At 34.3% G+C, this 21,599-nt stretch overlaps 1 protein-coding gene across 3 annotated transcripts in view; it reads right to left on the reverse strand.

Annotated features, from left to right (window-relative positions):
* Positions 1 to 21,599, reverse strand: part of Antxr2 (ANTXR cell adhesion molecule 2) — a 151,455-nt gene that overhangs the window by 93,959 nt on the left and 35,897 nt on the right. For all 3 annotated transcript variants that reach the window (XM_071614366.1, XM_027939757.3, XM_034636424.2), the window contains 2 exons: positions 21,004 to 21,073; positions 8,929 to 9,007 (listed from right to left, as the gene is read on the reverse strand). In XM_071614366.1, coding sequence (XP_071470467.1) covers positions 8,929 to 9,007; positions 21,004 to 21,073 — 149 coding nt within the window. The remainder of the gene's footprint in view (positions 1 to 8,928; positions 9,008 to 21,003; positions 21,074 to 21,599) is intronic.

The following is a 21,599-nucleotide window of genomic DNA, read 5'->3' on the forward strand; positions in this document are numbered from 1 at the left end:
ATCAAGCTATTCTCCACAGGCTTAATTATATTAAGGTTTAAAATCTAGACAAACAGAAAAGAATGACTTAGAAGCAGATGGAAAACTGAGGTATGCCATAGATAAATGTGTAAATTTTTGACCTCATCTTCAAATACCAGGTCTTATGAAGATGCCTCCAATCCATGACTGTTCACAAGCAGAAGGAACTAAGCATTCCCCACCAGCCTTTTCCCACCTGACAACCCAGGTTATTTGGCTGTGCTGCACAACTTTCAAAAGAGTTCTGAACATTTGGTTCCTCCTTTCTTAGAATTTGCACTTTTTCAGAAATAAGGACATGCAACTACAGGACATGAATCTGCTAAAATTTAGCAGTTAGCTCATTTTTTTCAGATGTCATGAACAAGATAGAAAATTGTGCCACCAGCTGGAATACTAAGTAACTGGGCTGACCCTGAGAGGTACGTAAATTTTTTTTTATTTTCCCTCAAAATAAAATGCCTTTATTATAGCATTGACAAAACACTATGCCTCTCCAGATAAAAATATACATTTATTATGACAATACTATCATCTCTACTTATTCCAAAGCCTTATATAAAAAAACTAAAATTAAAATATGCACATTCAAGACCTACAGATCTTATTTTAAGTTGGAGCATGATAGAAAATAAAGCAAGAGGAAGCACATAATTTAATGATACCCAACTTTGTCATATATGTCTGAGACACACCTCCTGATTGTACCCGTCCCAGACATTAGCTCAATTGATTGGATACAAATTCCAGCTTTCCCATTTCCTTTGTTTTGATTGCCAGAGCCATTATCAAAGCAAGGATATGTCAGATATGAAAGGGAAATAATTTCATTGTTCACATAACTTTATAAACAAATTAAGAAAGGTCAAACATGTCAAATTTAGGCCTGTGAACAGATACAGTGCTACAAACCCTCGACTAAGAAGCCTGATGAAGATTATGGAGCTGAATAAAATTACACCCAGATCTGTCTCATGGGCAGAAACCAGAAACTTCTCACTTTTACTGAAACATGTTTCTCTTTTGATAGAACTCAGGTCAAAACATAATCCTAATAAATATTCAGCACAATAATATCATTTTTCCTGAACTTAGTAGAATATATGTTATTGGAAGTTAAAAATATTTTTCATTCATTCAAAAAATATTTGATGAGCCCTCATTACATACCAGGCAGTTAAACAAGTACCAGGGAAAATCCTCACAAAGCCTACTGGAGAGAGAGAAACCTTCAGCAAAAGTGTGAGCAGTGTGAGAACCTGTAAAAATGGAAACTAACCTAGCAGGTTAGGCTCTAAGAGGATCTCTTGAAGATGTGTGAAGGGGTGGGGAGGAGTGGAGGCAGAATCAGTGGCTCTTGTAAAAATAAGAGAAAGCCCATTCTGACTGGAGCCTGGAGTCAGAGGAAACTGGGTGACAGCCCAGCAGATTGAAGAAAAGAAGTCAAACACAAACCTCTGAAAAGTGATTATCGTCCAGTACAGAGAGAACTGGCCAGTGTTGAATTAAAAGTCATTCGTTAGATGAACTTCCAATGGATCATATGTTGCATTCTTACAAAAAGGAGTTCTGAACAAGTAACATTTTCAGATGTCTATGAAGACTTGGGTATGAAAGTTAGCTGAGAAGTCCAGCATGAGACTCAGCATGTAGATGCCAGTCAAAGCTTTGACGTCAAAACTCCTCTAAGGATTATATAGGGACAAAGCCAAACCTCAAGCCTTGATGTTAGGATAGAAGGAACCAATTTTCTATTCATCCAAACACATTGTTTTTGAACTTTATCTGCATCTAATTTCTTTTCCTTTTTTTTTTTTTTTCATTAAAAGAAAGTTATAATATACAATCAAAAACTTTCCCAAACACAACTGAAATTCTCCCAAGACAATTATAGAAGTATAAAAACAAATCGGGGCCACTACTGTATTTGCAAAGTAATGATAGAAAAGAGGAATCACTCAAAGTTTCAAAATTGCGTGAATGTTGTGATGGATCTAGAAAATAATTTAGTCACAATAGCCACATTAGAATAAAACAGACATAGAAGAGGAGAAATTGGTGCCTACAATTTTGTTACCATAAACTTAAGAGTTAGGGAAAGAAAAAAGAGTCATGGACTAGGTGATAGAGCTATTTACTGGATTCTTTGGAATATTCTATATCAGGAGTAGTACACTATAGCTCAAGGGCTAAATCAAGTTCATTTACTTTTTAAGACCTCTCCCAGCTAAGATTTTTTTTGCATTATTGCATAGATGAAAAAAATCAAAAGAAGAATATGCCACATGAAATTCAAATTTTGGTATACACAGCTTTATTGAACACAGCCACAGCTGTTTATTTACATAATGTCTATGACTGCTTTTGTACTATATGGTAGAGTTGAGTTGGTTGTGACAGAGACCAGACACCCAGCAATGCCTACAATATTTACTATCTGGCCTTTTACAGGAAAAGTTTGTTGACCCCTGTGCTAGACAAATCAATTTTGGATCTGGTAAAAAATGGCAGATTGTTCAAGTGTTTGTTCAAGGGGAAAAAAACAGATTTGGGTTCAATTTTCAATTCAAGAACTTACTAGATTGTGAAACTGGGCAAGAAATTTAACCTTTCAGAGTCTCCAAGCTCCAAGTGAATAGTAAGAGCTACAATCAGCATAAGCTATGGTCATCAAGCCATGCATCCTGCTGAGGGGTTAGTCCACCTAACAGCAGCACCTTCTAATGTGTTTGCGTAAATGTGCCCTAAGGATTGGAATAGCTCTCTGATCTCTGTTCCTCAGTTTTCTCATCTGTAAAATCAACATATTAGTAACAGCTTCCTCTTCAATTGTGAGTATTAAATGAAGCCAGAAAGTGCTTAGCACATGTGCAATAGAGTTTAGCACACTGTCCAGTACCCAATCTGTGCTCAGAGAATGGGTTCTTGATATTATTATTCTAAAAGGGCCATAAAAGATCAATAGTTCCAAGAGGGGAAAAAAAGACATTTTTACTGTATTTTTTTAAGCAGAGATACATCTAAGAGACTGATAAGACCAAGTGTGGTGGCACACACCTGTAATCCCGGTAGGTTGGGAGAGTGAGGCATATGGATCACAAGTTTAAAGCCAGCCTCAGCAACTTAGCAAGACCCTGTCTCAAAAATAAAATATAAAAAGGGCTAAAAATGTGGCTTAGTGAGTTCATTTCCTCAGACGAAAAACAAAAACAAAAAAACAAAGAGAGACTGGAAGAGATGAAGGGAAAGAACTATTTAGAAACAAACCCTCTGTAGACTCCAGTCTTCAATCTCTTAACTTAAACTTTAGTTCACCCACTTTTTAAAAAATTTTTATTATTTATTTTTAAAAATTTATTTTTTAGTTTCTCCACATTTAAACTACACATACTACTAATTTCATTCACTCACTTAGCAAATAATTTTGGGCCACCTGCCCTGTATAAAGACCACATATAAAAAGAAGCAAAGATAAGTAGCAGGTTCTACCATCAGCATCTCAGGGCTGATGAGCAAACCTGGAAGAAAATAAAGTGGAGCTCAGAGCCCTGTTTGCCTATTTAACAGGACTACACCACAGGTGCTCTTGGAGCATATAAAGGATCTTATTTGTTTGTGGGATTTTCACAACAACTAATTAATTACTAGACCAAGAGTGTTTAATTTTGTTTGGTTTTTGAATACCTGTAAAAATCAAAAGCATCATCCTCATGAGAAGCAATATTGCTAACTGCATTTTACCTGATTTCTATATCTGAATATGCCTGAAAGTCTGAACATCATTTAAACCCAGGGCCCAGTATTTATCATACTATTACCCACTATCTCTTCTACTGTGACTAGAGATTTAATGTACGAATCAGCAGGTTCACTGCATCAGTTTGAGTCTCACTTTCCATGTCTATAAAATGGTAATATTACTGCCACATACCAGAGGTATTTGAGGCTGAATACAAAATATGGTTAAATCTAAGGAGGAAAAAAAATGTTCTATAACTATCACTAATATGATGAAGTGAATTACAATATTTATTATCTGAAATCATTAGTATACTTATAAAAATCACCAAAAAAAAAAAGGCAGGCTTTAGGTCCTCAGGCGAAGCTGGAGAGAGGTCTCTGGTGACCCCTCAGACTTCTTCTCAGTCCTGGTCTTGGTGACCTTACACAGGCACCTACTGCTGGCTTCTCTTTATGTTGGGATTCTACCTTCCTTGTTCTTCTCTATTTGATACACGTTCTGATTTTGCCGTATCTTGATGTCCTGCATTGTACCTTCTCTGTCACTTCTTCATTTATTCTACCAACCAAGATGAACCTACCTGTCACCTCAGCCTGATTAATCTTTAAAGTTTAATCTGATCAGATTTGTTCCTGACTGTGGGCCTGGGATCTCCCTTTTCTGAAAGAATCTTATTTTAGAAAATTTGTATTTGCAAGTTTGAAATGCTTATGGATCTCCTTAAGAGCCTCTGGAAAGCTGGGCACACTGGTGCACACCTATAATCCCAGTGACTCAGGAAGCTGAGATAGGAGAATTTCAAGTTCAAGGTCAGCCTCAGCAACATAGAGTGGACTCAGCAACTTAGTGAAACCCTGCCTCAAAATAAAAAAGTAAAAGAAGCTGTGGAATGGAGCTCAGTGGTAAAGTGCCCTAACTTAAATTCCCAGTACCAAAAAAAAAAAAAAAAAAAAAAAAAACCTCTTGCCAGTTTTAGATCCTGGAGGGATGTCTTTTTTGGGACCTGGAAGCCATTCTTTTGAAAAGTCATCAAGGAAGATACCACCTCAGAAGAGGAAGAAGGTAGGAATCTATAACATCAGTAGGCACCTTGCTCTACATTTCAGTACTACCTCCTGCCAGGAAGGCAGGAGAAAACTTATTTTTTCTTTAAGTAAGACAAATTAGCCCAGAGGTAGCCCACAATTTCCCCCACTAGAGCTCTTAAAAATTCTCCAGCTGTTGGCTTCAACAGAGTTCCATTTAATCTCTCTTCCCTCCTCCAGTAGTCTTCCTTGTTTGCTTCCTTTTGTCCAGTACAATTTGTGTTTGTACATATTCCTCCTATTTCAAAATTCCATTAACTCTAATTCTCCCATCTTTCTTCCTTTTCCTATCCTCAACAACAGTGAAACCTAAATGCTGATCTCCAGTCCTGATGCTTCTCAGAGACTTGAGGTTATATCTACAATTACCCATTGGACATTGCCATCCTTTCTAATCAGCATTACCTACAATAAAAATTCTCTTCATCTCAAGATCAGCTGGTTTTAGATGTTTCCAAAGGTAGTATTATTCTTTTACACCATGAGATTCAATATTTTGAAGTGAGTCATTCCATTCCAAACCCGTAAGACACTTTATAATATGTATTTCTTCATTAATACAACTTCTATTATTGTTTCTAGTACTGTTTCTACCACCGTAAGTAAACTCAGAACCCAAAGTTTTATGCCTAAATTCCAGCACTTGTCTCCTAAAAGCTTTTTGTTTTCTTTCCATTCTAACTTTCTTGCAGGCCACTACTAATGGAATCTTCCCAAAATAGAATGCCGCCATCACATTCATGTCTGAAACCTTTTAAAAAGACACTGTTATCTACTGAGGTCAAATTTTATGATTTTTTCAAGACAGTAAACCTAAAAAAAAAAATTAATGGAGCTTCTCATACAGTCTTACTGGCTCAGCATTCTGCCAAATATACAGGAGGAAGAGGAATATGAGGAAAAGAAGGAGAAGATAGAATGAAGAAAGAGAGGGAAGGAAAAAGAATAAAGGGAAGGAAAGAAGAAAGAGAAGTCAATGCTGACAAATTACTATGGTTGTTACCTGAATCAAAGGATATTTTTAAATTAGAGGAAGAAAATTTACAGAATAAAGAATTCCTTCACATTGAGTAAATCCAGCTTTATGAAAAAAAAATCTTTTTTTTTTTTAATTTCAGCATTGACATTTCTGTACAGTAGATTCTGGGTACTATAGGCCTGTAGGAGTCCATCCAAACTCTGTGTGGTGTTTTAAGTTACTGATGATCTAGTCAAAATTTCCCATTTCCAATTTTTCCTTCCACTTATTTCCACTCTAACTAAATATTTCTGTTCTCAATTCTTCCACACATACCCTGTTTATTCTTTCTCTGTAACGTGCTTCCTGACCTCTCTTCTTACCTACATCCTGTCCCTTTATGAACCAGTTTGTCTTGCTTCCTCCAAAAAAAAACAAAATCTTTCTCTGGTACTCTTCCTTCTCCTGCTCTAACCTCCTGAAAGCCACTTGTTTCCCCCAATAAATATCATGTGGAATGTTGTTGCCTATTTCATTCCACCCACTGTCTATAACTCCCAAGATCATACCACCAATCCAGACCCTTCTCTAAAGCATGTGACTTATGTATTCAGGGGCCTCTCTCACATATACACTTAGCTATCTCATACATACCTGTCACTCAACAGTACCAAAATGGAACTCCTCATCTTCCAGAAACTGCCTCTATCTGATGGCAATGCATCCTTCTGGCTGCAAGCAGTTATTCTTAATGTCTTTTTTTGTTTTCACACCCCACATCTAACCTGTCTAGGCATTCCGAGAGATCTACCTTTAAAATACATTCAAGTTTGGAGCTGGGGATATTGTTCAGTTGGTAAAGTGCTTGCCTCACATGCACAAGGCCCTGTGTTCGATCTCTGGCACCACAAAAAAAAAAAAAAAAGAAAAGAAATCCCAAATTCAACTACTTCTCCCCACTTCCACTGTTTTCATTCCAATGGGGCCATCTACCTCTCTTCCCAGCTCCTGGATTACTAAAACAGCCACAGAGTTGAGCTCAATGTTTCCATTTTGTCCCCACCAGTAAAGCCCATTTTCACACAGCAGCCAGAGTGATCTTTTTAAAGTGTTAATTCAAATCCTATTAAATTATGCCTCCCTGTTTCCCTGGAGAAAGTTCAACTCCTTATAATGACTCATTCTCCCACCTGCTCTGCACCCTCCCATCTCTCTCTCCTCATCCGGAGATTCTTACTCTCTTCCGATCACCTCCACTCCACCACACTGATTGCCTAGCTATTTTTTAAACTTCCAGATATTGTCCCACGTGAGACCTGGTTCTAGGTGCTCTGTCTGTGGAACACTTGTCCATCAGATAGTCTTTGGGGCTCACTTCCTTTCCTTCCTCAAGTCTTGGCTCAAATCTTACCTTCTCAGTGAGAATCACCTTGACCCCTATTTAATATGGCAACTTGACCCTTCACCTTCTCCCTATCTCTGACACAACCAAGCTTCCTTCTTCTGAAACAAAAACTACCTCATGTCATAATACCCTCCTGAGACCTAGCAAGACCTGGATACACCTTTCTTATTATCAACCAATAAATTTCAATGAGTCATTCAGCCTCAGCATCCCTGCACATGGAACTAGTACCCGGTTATAAAGCAGGAGCATAAACCCATTTCCCTAAAATAGCTGGAGGTGAAGAATAAGAAGATGGATGGAGAAAGAATGCCATTTCTGAAGCTAAGCACTGAGAAACTACACAGTACAAATATTTGTAACCTCAACCAACCACATCCTGAGAAGCCAGAAAACCTAAAAATTGCAACATCCACAAAACTTACAAATTGCAAAACACATTACAGATGAAGGGGGGAAACAACTTTAAACAAATCTAATATTTTCAAAACAGAAAAAAAAATGTCAACAAAGACATCCAGGGAGTTCCAAAGTGGCCCAAGTTTCCAACTACATGATAGTTTTTTCCTGAAATGCTGTTGTACAATGAGAAGCACAACCACCTCTACACAGATAGCATTCAATTGTTTTACTGTGTTCCTGAGGAAGGATATCTCCTGAATTACTATATAAAAATATGAGATGTACATAACAGTAGAGTATATTTTGACATATTATATATACATGGAGTATAACCCATTCCAATTAGGATCCCATTCTTGTGGTTGTATATAATGTGGAGTTACACTGGTCATGTATTCATATATGAATAAAGGAGAGTTATGACCTATTCATTGTACTGTTTTTCCTATTCCCATCCCCCCTCCTTTCCCTTCACTCCCCTTTGTATAATCCAGTGAACTTCTATTCTTCCCCTCCCCACCCTCCTTTGCTGTGGGTTAGCATCTACATATCAGAACATTTAGACCTTGGATTTGATTTATATATTTTACAAAGTAAAAATAATAGCCAGGGAGTCAGTCTAATTTAGAGCTTCCTATTTTCATGTTCAACAATATAATATCAAATCTTTCTATAAATGCACAAAATTAACTATTATGTTTGCATTTCAACATAAATTCATAATCTCAATGATAATTTCAAACTAAGATATTATCAAGCTACCATATTAGAAAACACTAACTTTTAAGATGGATAAAATAACGAAGTCAGGCTGGGATTGTGGCTCAGTGGTAGAGTGCTTGCCTGCTATATGTGAGGTATTGGGTTTGATTCTCAGCACCACTTATAAATAAATAAATTAAATAAAGGTCCATTGACAACTAAAATAATAATAATAATAATAATAAAGTCACCCATTAAGTACACTAAGGATTTTAAAATATATAAACACCTACTAAATTCTAACCTCAAACAGAAAAACTGTCAATTTCCTTTTAATATTGTAAGAAAAAAATTCTTCATTTTTTATTCTCTTATCTTAATTTTAAATGACTTTTGAATTTTATAAATATCAAAATCAAATGTATACTCTCTTAAAATTCCCTTAAAAGGGAATCAAACAGAAATTTTAAACAACCTAAAATAAATTTTATGTCAATTTCATGGTCTTCCAATGTTCTTGTCTGTGCCTTCTTTCTTGTAGTGTGCAACAATGCTCAGGCTCCATAAATTATTTCTAGATAAGAGTACTTAAAAAAAATAGCTTTTTACTTACACATTCTGTGGCTGTGACTATTAGTGTGCTTGAAATGATAGATTTTCCTCCATTAAAGCTCACTGAAACATCAAGAGTTCTGAAAGAAAAATGAAACAATAATTAAAAATAAATTAGAAACTAAAGAATTGCTGAAAAATTTTATGTCTTTATATAATTTAAAACTGGCCAGAATATGCTTAAAGAGTAAAGACCACAGCTTTTTATCAATTATTCCAATTTTTACTTCCTGAATTCTAGTCCTTACACATTAATTAGCCAGAGGAAAATTCTTTAAGTGATCTAATTGTTCCTTTAAAAATATTAATATAAATAACAACATTTAGAAATTTCCTAATTCAGAGAAATGTTGAAATTATTTCAGGCTCAAAAAAAACTTAAAAGGGAGAAATTCTTAGATCCCTGTTAATTTATTTTTCTGTCTCTATAGATACTACTGTCTTCACAAGATCACTGTTTAAGAAGATAAGATCAGAAGTACTGCTTTCCAAATTGGCCGCACCAATTTGCAGTCCCACCAGCAATGTACAAGAGTACCCTTTTCCCCACATCCTCGCCAGCACTTGTTGTTGTTTGACTTCATAATGGCTGCCAATCTTACTGGAGTGAGATGGTATCTTAGGGTGGTTTTGATTAGCATTTCTCTGACTGCTAGAGATGGTGAGCATTTTTTCATGTACTTGTTGATTGATTGTATGTCCTCCTCTGAGAAGTGTGTGTTCAGGTCCTTGGCCCATTTGTTGATTGGGTTATTTGTTATCTTATTGTTTAATTTTTTGAGTTCTTTGTATACTCTGGATATTAGGGCTCTATCTCAAGTGTGAGGAGTAAAAATTTGTTCCCATGATGTAGGCTCCCTATTTACCTCTCTTATTGTTTCTCTTGCTGAGAAAAACTTTTTAGTTTAAGTAAGTCCCATTTGTTGATTCTTGTTATTAAATCTTGTGCTATGGGTGTCCTATTAAGGAATTTGGAGCCCAACCCCACAATACGTAGATCGGAGCCAACTTTTTCTTCTATCAGACGCAGAGTCTCTGATTTGATATCAAGCTCCTTGTTCCATTTTGAGTTAACTTTTGTGCATGGCGAGAGAAGGGGATTCAGTTTCATTTTGTTGCATATGGATTTCCAGTTTTCCCAGCACCATTTGTTGAAGATGCTATCCTTCCTCCATTGCATGCTGCCAATTTGGAAAGCAGTATGGAGATTCCTGGGAAAGCTGGGAATGGAACCACCATTTGACCCAGCTATTGCCCTTCTTGGACTATTCCCTGAAGACCTTAAAAGAGCGTACTACAAGGATACTGCTACATGGATGTTCATAGCAGCACAATTCACAATAGCTAGACTGTGGAACCAACCCAGATGCCCTTCAATAGATGAATGGATAAAAAAAAATGTGGCATTTATACACAATGGAGTATTACTCAGCACTAAAAAATGACAAAATCATGGAATTTGCAGGGAAATGGATGGCATTAGAGCAGATTATGCTAAGTGAAGCTAGCCAATCCCTAAAAAACAAATGCCAAATGTCTTCTTTGATATAATGAGAGCAACTAAGAACAGAGCAGGGAGGAAGAGCAGGAGGAAAAGATTAACATTAAACAGAGATATGAGGTGGGAGGAAAAGGGAGAGAAAAGGGAAATTGCATGGAAATGGAAGGAGACCCTCATGGTTATGCAAAATTACATATAAGAGGTTGTGAGGGGAATGGGAAAAAAAAACAAGGAGAGAAATGAATTACAGTAGATGGGGTAGAGAGAGAACATGGGAGGGGAGGAGAGGGGGGATAGTAGAGGATAGGAAAGGTAGCAGAATACAACAGTTACTAATATGGCATTATGTAAAAATGTGGATGTGTAACCGATGTGATTCTACAATCTGTATTTGGGGTAAAAATGGGAGTTCATAACCCACTTGAATCTAATGTATGAAATATGATATGTCAAGAGCTTTGTAATGTTTTGAACAACCAATAAAAAAAATTTAAAAAGATCAGAAGTAAATACACCATTTAAAGATGAAAAGAAAAAGTGAACATGAAAGTGAAAAGGAAAAAAAAGTGAACATGAAAGTGAAAAGGAAAGAAAAATAGAAAAAGAGACATGTTCTAGACATTTGTTATAGATGGTCCCAGGACACTAACATATTCTGGCAAGGAAGAAAAGAGAAAATAATTTGGGTCCCTGGCTAAAAAAATAATCATAGCTAAAATACAACTTTCATTTTGAAACAATGATTTCAAATTATAAAACAAATAATAATTAAAATTTCTTTAACTCAGATTCTAGTAATTCATTAGTTGGAATCAGCTGGAATTAAGATCTTTTTTTAAATAGCTGTAGTGAGATATTGAAGGGAAAAATGATAAGGAGGTAAGGAAACAGCTCTATTCCAAAATAATTTGTGAATTATATTAACATACAATAATCAGTAATCAAAGCTAAACATTCATTAAAGCAGAAAGTAGTACATGACATCTTCTACAGTTTCTATGCACTACTATACTTTCTAACACTTTAAATTCCAATTCTCATAAAACATTCTAAACTCCAAGAATTAACAGCCAAAAACAAATAGCCCTAATTATTCTAATTTAGTAGGATTTTGTTGTGGTAGTATAGAACTTTGCTATTGTAATAGCTGTAGTACAGATATAGATTTCTTCTCTATACCCTTCAATGCCAACTACTACTTATTATAGACAGGATAAAACAGAAGAAACCTCAATTTGCTGGCAGGATTTTCAATAAAAATACCAAAGAGATAAGAAGTGTCATTTAGTCCTTGCTGGCATTTAACGGGGATTATCTCATTTAAGCCTCACAATAAATGGCCTTTGAAGTAAGTAGGACTTTACAGATGGGGTGCAGGAGACCCAAAAATGTTAATAACCTTGCTCTGAGTAGTTAAGTCACAATTCTAACTATGAGTTTTCTCCATCATACCACTGTGGCTTGATGTAATGATGAAAGTCCTTAATGTGTTTCTCCTCTCAATGTGATATTTAGTTTGGATTCATACAGGAATATAATCACAGGGAAAGATATTATTGGTGAAGTTGAAGCTAATTTCTTACACAAGATTCAGAAATATTCCTATTACAAAATATTTCTTGTAACACATTCACTTAAAACCATTTTGTTTAAAAAAAGAGTTCAGCTAAATTCTGAAAAGAATGAGAATTTTGAGTACTGAAATCAAATTAACTGAATTTCTGAACTACTCTGATATAGAATGCCAAGAGGCCTATTAAACAAAGAAAATGTAGATCTACTTGCTCATTCTGCAAAACTGAGTGCTTTGTTTTTTGTTTTGTTTTAATGACTAAGCATAACAGAATCCAAAAATAATTGTCCCTGCTTCCTAATTCCCTTACTTTAAAACATGTTCCAGGAATCATGTAACATAGTAAACATGATTTTATTTGGGGGAAAGATTATTTTGATTCCTAGTAGTATGTGCTTGTTACAGGCAATTTTATTGATTCCATTTTAAGGGATCAGTAGATATTGACTGAAGTTGTTTATAATCTGACACTTAGAATTCAACAGAAACAAATCAGTTCTCTAAGCAGGGAAGCATTTATAGATTTCTCTGCTTACCAAAATGGAATCAGAACACATGATATAATTTTAAAGTAAATTCACTATTTCTTACAGTGGAAATGCATGCTGATGAAACCCTATAGCCAACCCAAATGACTGTTATCCTCAAATCTCAGTCTGGGCTAAAGTGGCTGGTTTCAAATAAAATGGAGTTAAAACTCCACAGATATGGAAATCTACTTTATGATGCTTCCAGACATGCAGACTTCTTTGAAAACATATAATCTTCATGTTTCTGGAGGTAGTAGTACCATGATCAAAACATTACCATGAACACCACCACTACCAGTTACAGGATGGATTTCTTACTAAGAGCTAGACATGAATTCATTTTCTCATTTAATTCTCACAGCAGCCCACTTGGGTAGACACTGGCATTCATCCCATCTTCTAGACAAAGAATATGAAGCTTGAACAGGTAACTTGTCCAAATATTGAGTCTCACTGACTCTATAGTCAAAGCACTTTTACTTCTGCACCATTCTACCTCAATCCTTCACCCATATTTTAGGATCTTATATTTAAATTCCTCTCATCAACATCAGTTTAGTATAAGTCTTCTGTTCTTCTATTGTATTCCCTTATCTTTCATGGTTAACTAGAACAGCATTTACTGTATGCTACAAGAAGATATTTATTTGTGAACATATATTTAAGAATATATATGCATTTTTCTTAAAAAAAAAACTCTGCAGTGTGGCAAACATGAAATACATAGTTACTTCTGCTTTTGAGTTTGGTTGTTTCTTTAGAAAAATTTTTTAAAATTAGTTGTATGATATTGGCATTATCATGAATCTGGTGCCATTTGAAAGCTGTGTTACTCCTTTGCTGGCATGGAATACTAAAGCTGCTTCACTCTATAACTTAAACCCAGTATCTTTACATTCTTTGTCCCAAGCCTGTGACATATACATAAAATGTTTTCTGTCATGTTTTATGTAATTTTGATTAGTACTGTTAGAATTGTTCATTCCTATCCCTCCATAACCTCCACCTCTGCTTAGTACACTTCTGACCATGGAATTTATTATCTCAGTTATAGAAATTTTATTATGGGCACAGTATACTAACACAATATTATGTTTACTTAAGTGCAGACATCAGTGGGAAGCAAGGGGAGAGTCTACCTTTATTTGTCCCAAATATCAAATAAAATTGAAAAAGGGAATAAATTAAGCCCACATGGGGAAACCAGAGCCCTGAGTTTGAACCAACATCACTCTGCTTCCTCAATCTGGGAGAATTATATCTATTTCAGATTTTCTGGGTAAGGGAGTTTAATACAATTATATACATTAAAAGTCCAACACAGTGTCTGGAACACAGCAGGTAGTCTGTAAATCACTGTAACACTTGAGTACTTATCTAATGAATTACTCAGAATATCAAGGTATGTTTAAAAACCTTTTAGATCTAAACTAACAACAACAAAAAAGATAATATAAAAGAATATACAGTGGCAATTAAGTATACATCAACACTTTTTATTTAAAGAATTTCTATTCTAGTTATTGTCATATAAAAATAAAGATGATATGGAAAGCTAACTTGTTAAAAATGTCAAGAGCTTTGTAATGTTTTGAACAACTAATAATAAAAAAAATGCCTACTACATAATGTCATGTAGATTTACATTAAAAAAAATGTCAGTACTGTTTCCTTCCTATTATAAAACATTATCTTGATCAAACATAACATTATAGCTGTGTTGAGCTGTATGCTTAAACCTCAAACCTAAAACCACACTTCAAATTGGTTTGTGAATGTTTGCCAATAAATTCATTCAATCACTCATTCTATTACTATTTAATTAAACAAATATTTCTTAGTTGCCTATAATAGCAGTAATAATTCGTAAAAATCACACAAACTAGTGTATGCTTGGTAATGGGACTGCAATAAATAAAACAAATTACAATGTAACTGAAGGGAAGCCACATATACAAACAATTATAACAGAATGATGTTAAATAAAACAGGTATAAACACAGGTGAACTAGGGGACCATGTGAGAGACACAATCATCTCAGCCTTGAAATGAGGACACCAACAAAGGTTTCCTGTGGTAGTTCATATATAAAGACAAGTTCTAAAGTATGATAGGAGTTAGTAAATGAGATTAAAAAGGAACCCAAGCAGATGAAGTCCCTGACAGGGTGGAAAAAGAGAGGCACAAAATAGTCAAAGAACTAAAGGCATTCCTTATGCCAGCTGCACTTCTGTGTTAAGAGTAAGAAAATAATGCCTTTAGCCTGGAAAGGAAAGGAGAGAAAGGATCATTCAGCATCCAGGATACCATCTCCAGACATCTGGAACTAGTCTCAAGAACTTTAAAGCTTGGTAGAAATATGGTCTAAATTGGCTATACCAATATCAATCTTGTTGATATTTGAAGTGTAAAGCGTGAGTCTAAAGAATACAATGCTAGAATAGAAAGACTGTTTTAAAAAGTCTTAGTGTATTTCAAGTAAGAACCAAAGCAGAATTGAACTAAAATAGTGGCAATGAGTGTCATGTGAAAACAAAAACTGAGAGATATTAAGAATTGGAATAAAGAGGACTAGGACATTTATTGGGTGTAAGAAGCGAGGAAGAAGGAATAAAGATGACTTCAAAGTTTCTGTCTTAGAAGTCAGTGACAAGTATTGCATAGAGAAGGCAGGAGAAGGAGCAAGTCTGAAAAGGACATGAGTTTACTCTGTAACCTCAAGTTCAAGATCCTTATGGGAGATTTAAGTGACTTAGTAGACACTGGGATAATGGACAACTGGACAGGACTTGAAGGTAAAAAAAAAAAAAAAAGATCTTGCCTGGGGAGGTGGAGATCATGCAAAAGAAAAAGAAATTCTTGAGAAGAAGAGATAATGAGTCAGAAATCCAACTGTGATGAAAACAGACAGTTAAGGGACTCTAAGAAAAGAAAAAAGAAGAGTTTGAAGTGACATCTGAGAAAAAACAATGAGGATGAGAACATGAAGTTCAAATGACGAGATGACCTTCCCAAACAGGAGGAGGGGCCCAGGGTGTAGATGATATAGGGAGGTAAAGGAAGGCCAGGCTGACATTGCCAGCTCTTTCCACTTCTCTTTCTATAAATTGGTTCTACATTGTTTCTTACAAATATTTTACTCTACACATTGTTTCATTTTTAGAATTTTTTTTTTGCAAAGCAACTGGATAAATCTTAACTTACCATAACAAAAAGACTGAAGTGTATTTTCATGTCATCTTGTACTCAATTAATAGTGATAAAGCTAAATTCAAGTATACTAAATTTTCTGTGTATTAAATTCAACTACAAGAGAATTATTAAATAGTCTTGTAATATATAATTGAGTAAATAAAATTCAATAAATTGTAATAGTCACAATATTTTTGTTTAATACCTAGATATGTATGACTACTCCAAAACAGAATGGCTCAGTGCCATATGTCAGAGCTACTGTGATCTGAGAAATTTCATCCTCCATGAAATATGGTTGACATTTCAATTCACCATAACCTATTTGCAAAGTATTCATTTGCTTCTGACTTTATGCATGTCCAATAAAAGATTTCCATTTTATGATCCATTAAAAAAGATGAAAAAATTAAATAAAATTGTGAAAGACATTTGCTGGAAGTAATAAATAATTTGACTCCAATTTGCACATACTGAAAATTAAACTGGTAACTACTCAAAAAGTTATTAAAATTATGGTGACTTAAGATATTTTGAAATCAAGTGCTACTATTTAATACTCTGCAGAGCTATTAAAAAGTTAGCCTTATGAATAATAAAGATTTTAACTTGAAAAAGGAGGTTTCATATTTGTGAATAGTTTAAAAAGATTCCACTTCTAGTTAAGAATATATACGTAAATTAATGTTGTATCTAAGTATACTTTAAAGTGGTTAAAAGATTCTCAAATTAAATAATTTAATTTTCAATTGCTCAACATATGCATATAATTTAAACAAAAATCGCAGTCTTGATGACTGATAGATTTCTGAAGGAAAAAAAAAAGGTTTATTCCAAGATAGGCTAAAAATCATACTTAAAGTTGTATTATAAATATTTTCAGTATTACACTAAAAATAATCCCTTTTTAATTCTTTTGTGAGCTATAATAAAATAACAAAAGATATTGGGAAATTACCACTTAACTTTTAATGATTTTCATCCAAAAATGTCAAAAATGTTTTAGTAATAATAAAAACTATAAGTAGTCTCTCTGTCTGGAGATGGCCTGCCTCTGCTTTAAATGTAATATATTCCTTGCTTGACCCAAAAGTGTCTCACTCTTGAGATGGCTGGCATTCTCTTTTTCTTTTTGTTTTCAGTGCAAAATTAAAGATAAGTAAAAAGCAAAGACAAAAAATAATTTTAATAATATAAAATTTAGAAGCATGTGAGAGGATTTAAGTACTTCTATGAGGAATATTCCCTCCATGATCATAGAGTTGTTTCTCTTTTAACACTTTTAGTTACCAAAACACTTGCTGAATAGTTCCCATTTTTACAGAGATCTTCCTTACACTGCACTGAAATGTGCTTCCCTTTACCTATTACTTTTTCTTCCTTCTTTCTTTGTAGCAATAAAGAATAAATCAAATCTTTCACATGACAGAACTTCAAATGTTTCAGGACAGCTCATGTGCCATAATCAGATCTTTTTCCAGTACTGTAAGCTGTATTTTATTTAACACTTCCATACTTGGCAATATCTTCTTGGCCACCCCTACATATACTAGAGTTAATTATTGTTCCTCTGTGTCAAGAACTGTATATAATCTTAGGATAGAGTTTCAATGCAGATTAGGTGAACTTATCACATTGATAGGTGTCATCAGAAAGCAATATACTATAAAAAAGAAAAGATAAATGTTCCATCATGGGGGTAGGAGGTCTTCAACTTTAGCCTATTTCACCAAGATTCTAATGTGTGTAGTCAAAAAAAAGACATAACTAATGTCCTAGTGTACGCAATTTAAAAGAAATCAAGTCTCTTTCATCACAAGAAATGGAAGAAAGAATAAAGTTGTGGTTGTATCACTTGCTGCTAACACAAAGGAATTAGGAACTGCAGAGATAAGTGTATATATATATATATATATATATATATATATATATATATATTTTTTTTTTGAAAAAGAAGACACTATGTTAAACACAGATTTAGCAAACCAAGAAAGATAAATAAAATTCATCAATTTGATTTCAACCAAATAGACTAGGCTTCATATTAAAAAAAATAACAATGCAGAAGAAAATTAAAAGATTCTATTACTAAGTCAGGCTCTAACCCCAAGTCAGCCACACTGTTCATCTCAGTGATCCTTTGGTATCAGATGCTTGGAATTTTCCACATGCACTGATGTTCCACCACTTCTTACTTAAAACACTCTGTCAAGTGTCTTCCCACACTGCCTTTTAAGAGAACTAATACTATCACTTTCATCTGATTTAGATATTTATTTCATATTTGCCAGAAGATTCTGGCCAATGTTTTTGAAAGCACATTTAACTATACCATATGCCTCCTTAAATCATCTTTATCAAACAAGCTGTAGGATAAGACTCTGGTTCATTCTGTTCTGTTTTTCTTTCTTCACAATGTGTTTATGTATATTTACCCAATTTGTTCTGTTCTCTTTGCCAAATTACAGGTTTGAGATCTCAACGATTACAGAGCAGCTGTGCTATTGTTGATGTCTCACACGCACACAAAAAGGGTCAGGGAATAAGCCTACATCACAAGTACGTGTGACACCTGTGCATTAAATTGGGGCTTCAGCCCTGAAATGGGGAAGAATCAAAGAAATTTAAAGAGATCATCCTATTCAAACCTAAAAAAGGTGGTTTGGTAAAAGTGCACCACTGGCATAAATAAATTTCTAAATAATCCACAGATTCTTCTGGGTAAGACAATTTGTTTAATCACATGGCTTTTTAAAAGCAAAGTATGTCTTATGAAAGAATTAGAAAAGAACAACCACTCTTCTACCACCTTTACCTTCTTTCTGTTTAACTTCTAAGAATTTGTTCATCCTAGCCTAAACATCTCTATCAAATAAGGAAATGGAACAAGCATAGATCTATCTCAAAGAAAGTTCTTCAAGCCCTATTCCAGGTATGCTCAGCAATGATATTCCTGGATAGCAGAATCCCAGATATCTTTCATTTCCATTTACTATACAAAATCCATTTCTGAATGCAGGCCTTGGTATGTCTTTGCTACTGTGATACATTCTTAGTCCTCATTGCCAAGTGAACCACTTCATGTTTGCTTTCTTATAATCTCAAAATCCACAAGCACTAAGTTTTTAAAACAATAATCCTAAAATAAAAAAGCAATTCAGGGGCTGGGGATGTGGCTCAAGCGGTAGCGCGCTCGCCTGGCATGCGTGCGGCCCGGGTTCGATCCTCAGCACCACATACAATCTAAGATGTTGTGTCTGCAGAAAACTAGAAAATAAATATTGAAAAATTCTCTCTCTCTCTCTCTCTCTCTCTCTCTCTCTCTAAAAAAAAAAAAAAAAAAAAAAAAAGCAATTCAGGATGTAGCATAAAGATAAGAAAGCAAAGCAACTGATAGAGCAGGCTAATGAGATGAGGCACATGTCCACGAAGCTAGCTCTGAGACCATGCATCTGGCTTTGAGGCTGTCTGTCTAGGGTTACTTTACCAGTGTGCTGTTAATTATTTAAGTGACAGAACAGGGGGAACCATCACCACATCTGTCACCCTCACACAGGAAAAACCTTCACTCATTGTTGGGCCAGATGTGTTTATTTGAAACATAGACTAACTAGCTATTTAATGGGTTTGAATCCTTAGCCAAAAGCTAATTAGGCAAACATATTAAGTATCAGTCACCTTACAAGGCTAACTGTTTTAGTTTGTGTTGATTTTAATCCAATCTCACAAGAGCCCATCACCTACAAAAATGTCTGAAGAAAATTCAAGACAAAGGGAAAGAACTAAATTACTTGCAGTATACTAAACAGGACAAGAAATGATGTTCCCAAATACCCAATACATGAACAAATAAAACCTTCCAAGATGGCCCCAGTGGTATCCTGTGCTTGATACTCACCCCCCAAAAAGGGGAAAAGCAATTCTTTTAGATGGATTTTTATCCCAAAATATTCTCAGATGAAATATTATATCATAAGCTAAACAAATGTTGATTTCTCATATCTGATATTTATTGTGCTGTATGTAATTTTTTTAAATTATATCTCCAGTGTATTTAGCCTCTTTACAAATCATTAAGGAATATCAGTAGCCTCTATTGGCACTATATTCAAAAGGAGACTGTCCCCCAAGGCAAATTCTAGGGGGAAAAAATTCAATGCCTGGGACAGAACAAGCATATTGCATTTTATAACTACTTGGGAGAAGAAATTGAGCTGCCTTCCTTGAATATTCACTATTATTAAAATGAGAGTGTTCTGCTCTTTTAAATGGTATGTCCTCCCTTCAAAACTAGAATTTTTATCACTTTTCTCCTACTTGATATAGGCTCTTCCCCCAGTAATCAAATGACCTCTTTTAGATATTTGTATTTATTGTAAACCAAAATATTTGAGAAAAAAAAAATCATTCATTTTTCATCCAACTAAGGCTTGTTGATTCTACTCTGTGTCAGGTGTCAGGTAAGGTGCTAGGGTAAAACAAGATCACTCTCTGAACATTAATCCAGACTTTAGGTTGTGGCTTTGTATAATTATTCTCTGTTCTCAGTAAAAGATCAGTATAAATTAATCCTAGAAAACTGTATCCTAATCACTATCCTAAACACTTATATCCACTGCTATTAGACTAGAAGACATTTGAACTATTTGCACTCACAAACAGATAAACTAAGTCTCTACTTAAATTTTTTGTACATAGATGACTCAAATAAAAACCCTTCTTGCAAACTAAATATTCCTTAAAAACAGCTATCATTTTGGTTTACTGCCACTTGAAGAGATATGCCTATAGACCTTACCAGAAATGAGACACAAACTAAATCACAAATTAATAAAAATGTACAAATATTGCCTAGTTCTGAATGCACCATAATAATTATGGCCCAATTGTTCTTTAACTGTAATATTTATTAAATTGTATAATAAGCACTCAAAATCTTACTTTGGACATCTGTAACGGCGGATGTGTGTTAAATTAAATATCCTAAAATTCAAAATAATTGTTGTGGCTCTGATTATCTACAGACTCTGACAATAATTTTCAAGCCCATTCAGAAAAATATTTATAGAACCTTTTAGTCAATATTAGAAACAAGATAAAACAAGCATTAGCATTTTCAAGTATTAAAAGTACAGCAGAAGTACTAAAGAGTAGATAGTTTAGGGTTACTGTTTAATGCTCATTCTGTGCATTAAAAAGATACAATAAACTACTAATACATACTTGTCATTATTTTATAACAATCAGTTGCTAATTATTTTAATTAATGAAGTACTTACTCTCCAGCTTTATTCAGGATAGGTGCAGGACAAAGCATAGAATTAAGCTGCACACTTACTGGTTTTACACCTGAAAAATAAAATGTCATTGAATTAATAGTTTTCTGCATCTCACATAGTTTCATTAATAAAATAAAGAGTATTTCAAAATTAAGAGTTTAGGTGTGAAATATGAGGTATAGTAGCATTAAAAACTAATGAAAGAAGAAAAGAGATTAGAAATGGAAAAAGATTATATACCTCATTGATATAGAGTTTTGATAACTCATAAATAGATTTTTACTTAGACTAAAAAAATACAATTGTAACTCACATACAATTACAGATACTATAAAAAAATCATCTTTCCTGCTTCATATATTAGATTTTTAAGAATGTGTTTTTTTGAAAGCAGAATTCAGAAAGATGGGGAAAGGAAAATAAATGTCTAGTGGAAAATTAACTTATTCCACAAGTTTAACAAAATAGCTACATTTAATATTTTACTAAGCAATGTGTTTAAACTGCCCTTGTAATTTTAATAATATATGAGAAAATTATCTGCACTAGAAATATTCAGAGAAGTTACATATTCAAATGGATCTTCTAGAATGTGA

This window comes from Marmota flaviventris, chromosome 7 (genome assembly GCF_047511675.1).
Source record: "Marmota flaviventris isolate mMarFla1 chromosome 7, mMarFla1.hap1, whole genome shotgun sequence".
In the NCBI taxonomy this organism is placed as follows: Eukaryota; Metazoa; Chordata; class Mammalia; order Rodentia; family Sciuridae; genus Marmota; species Marmota flaviventris.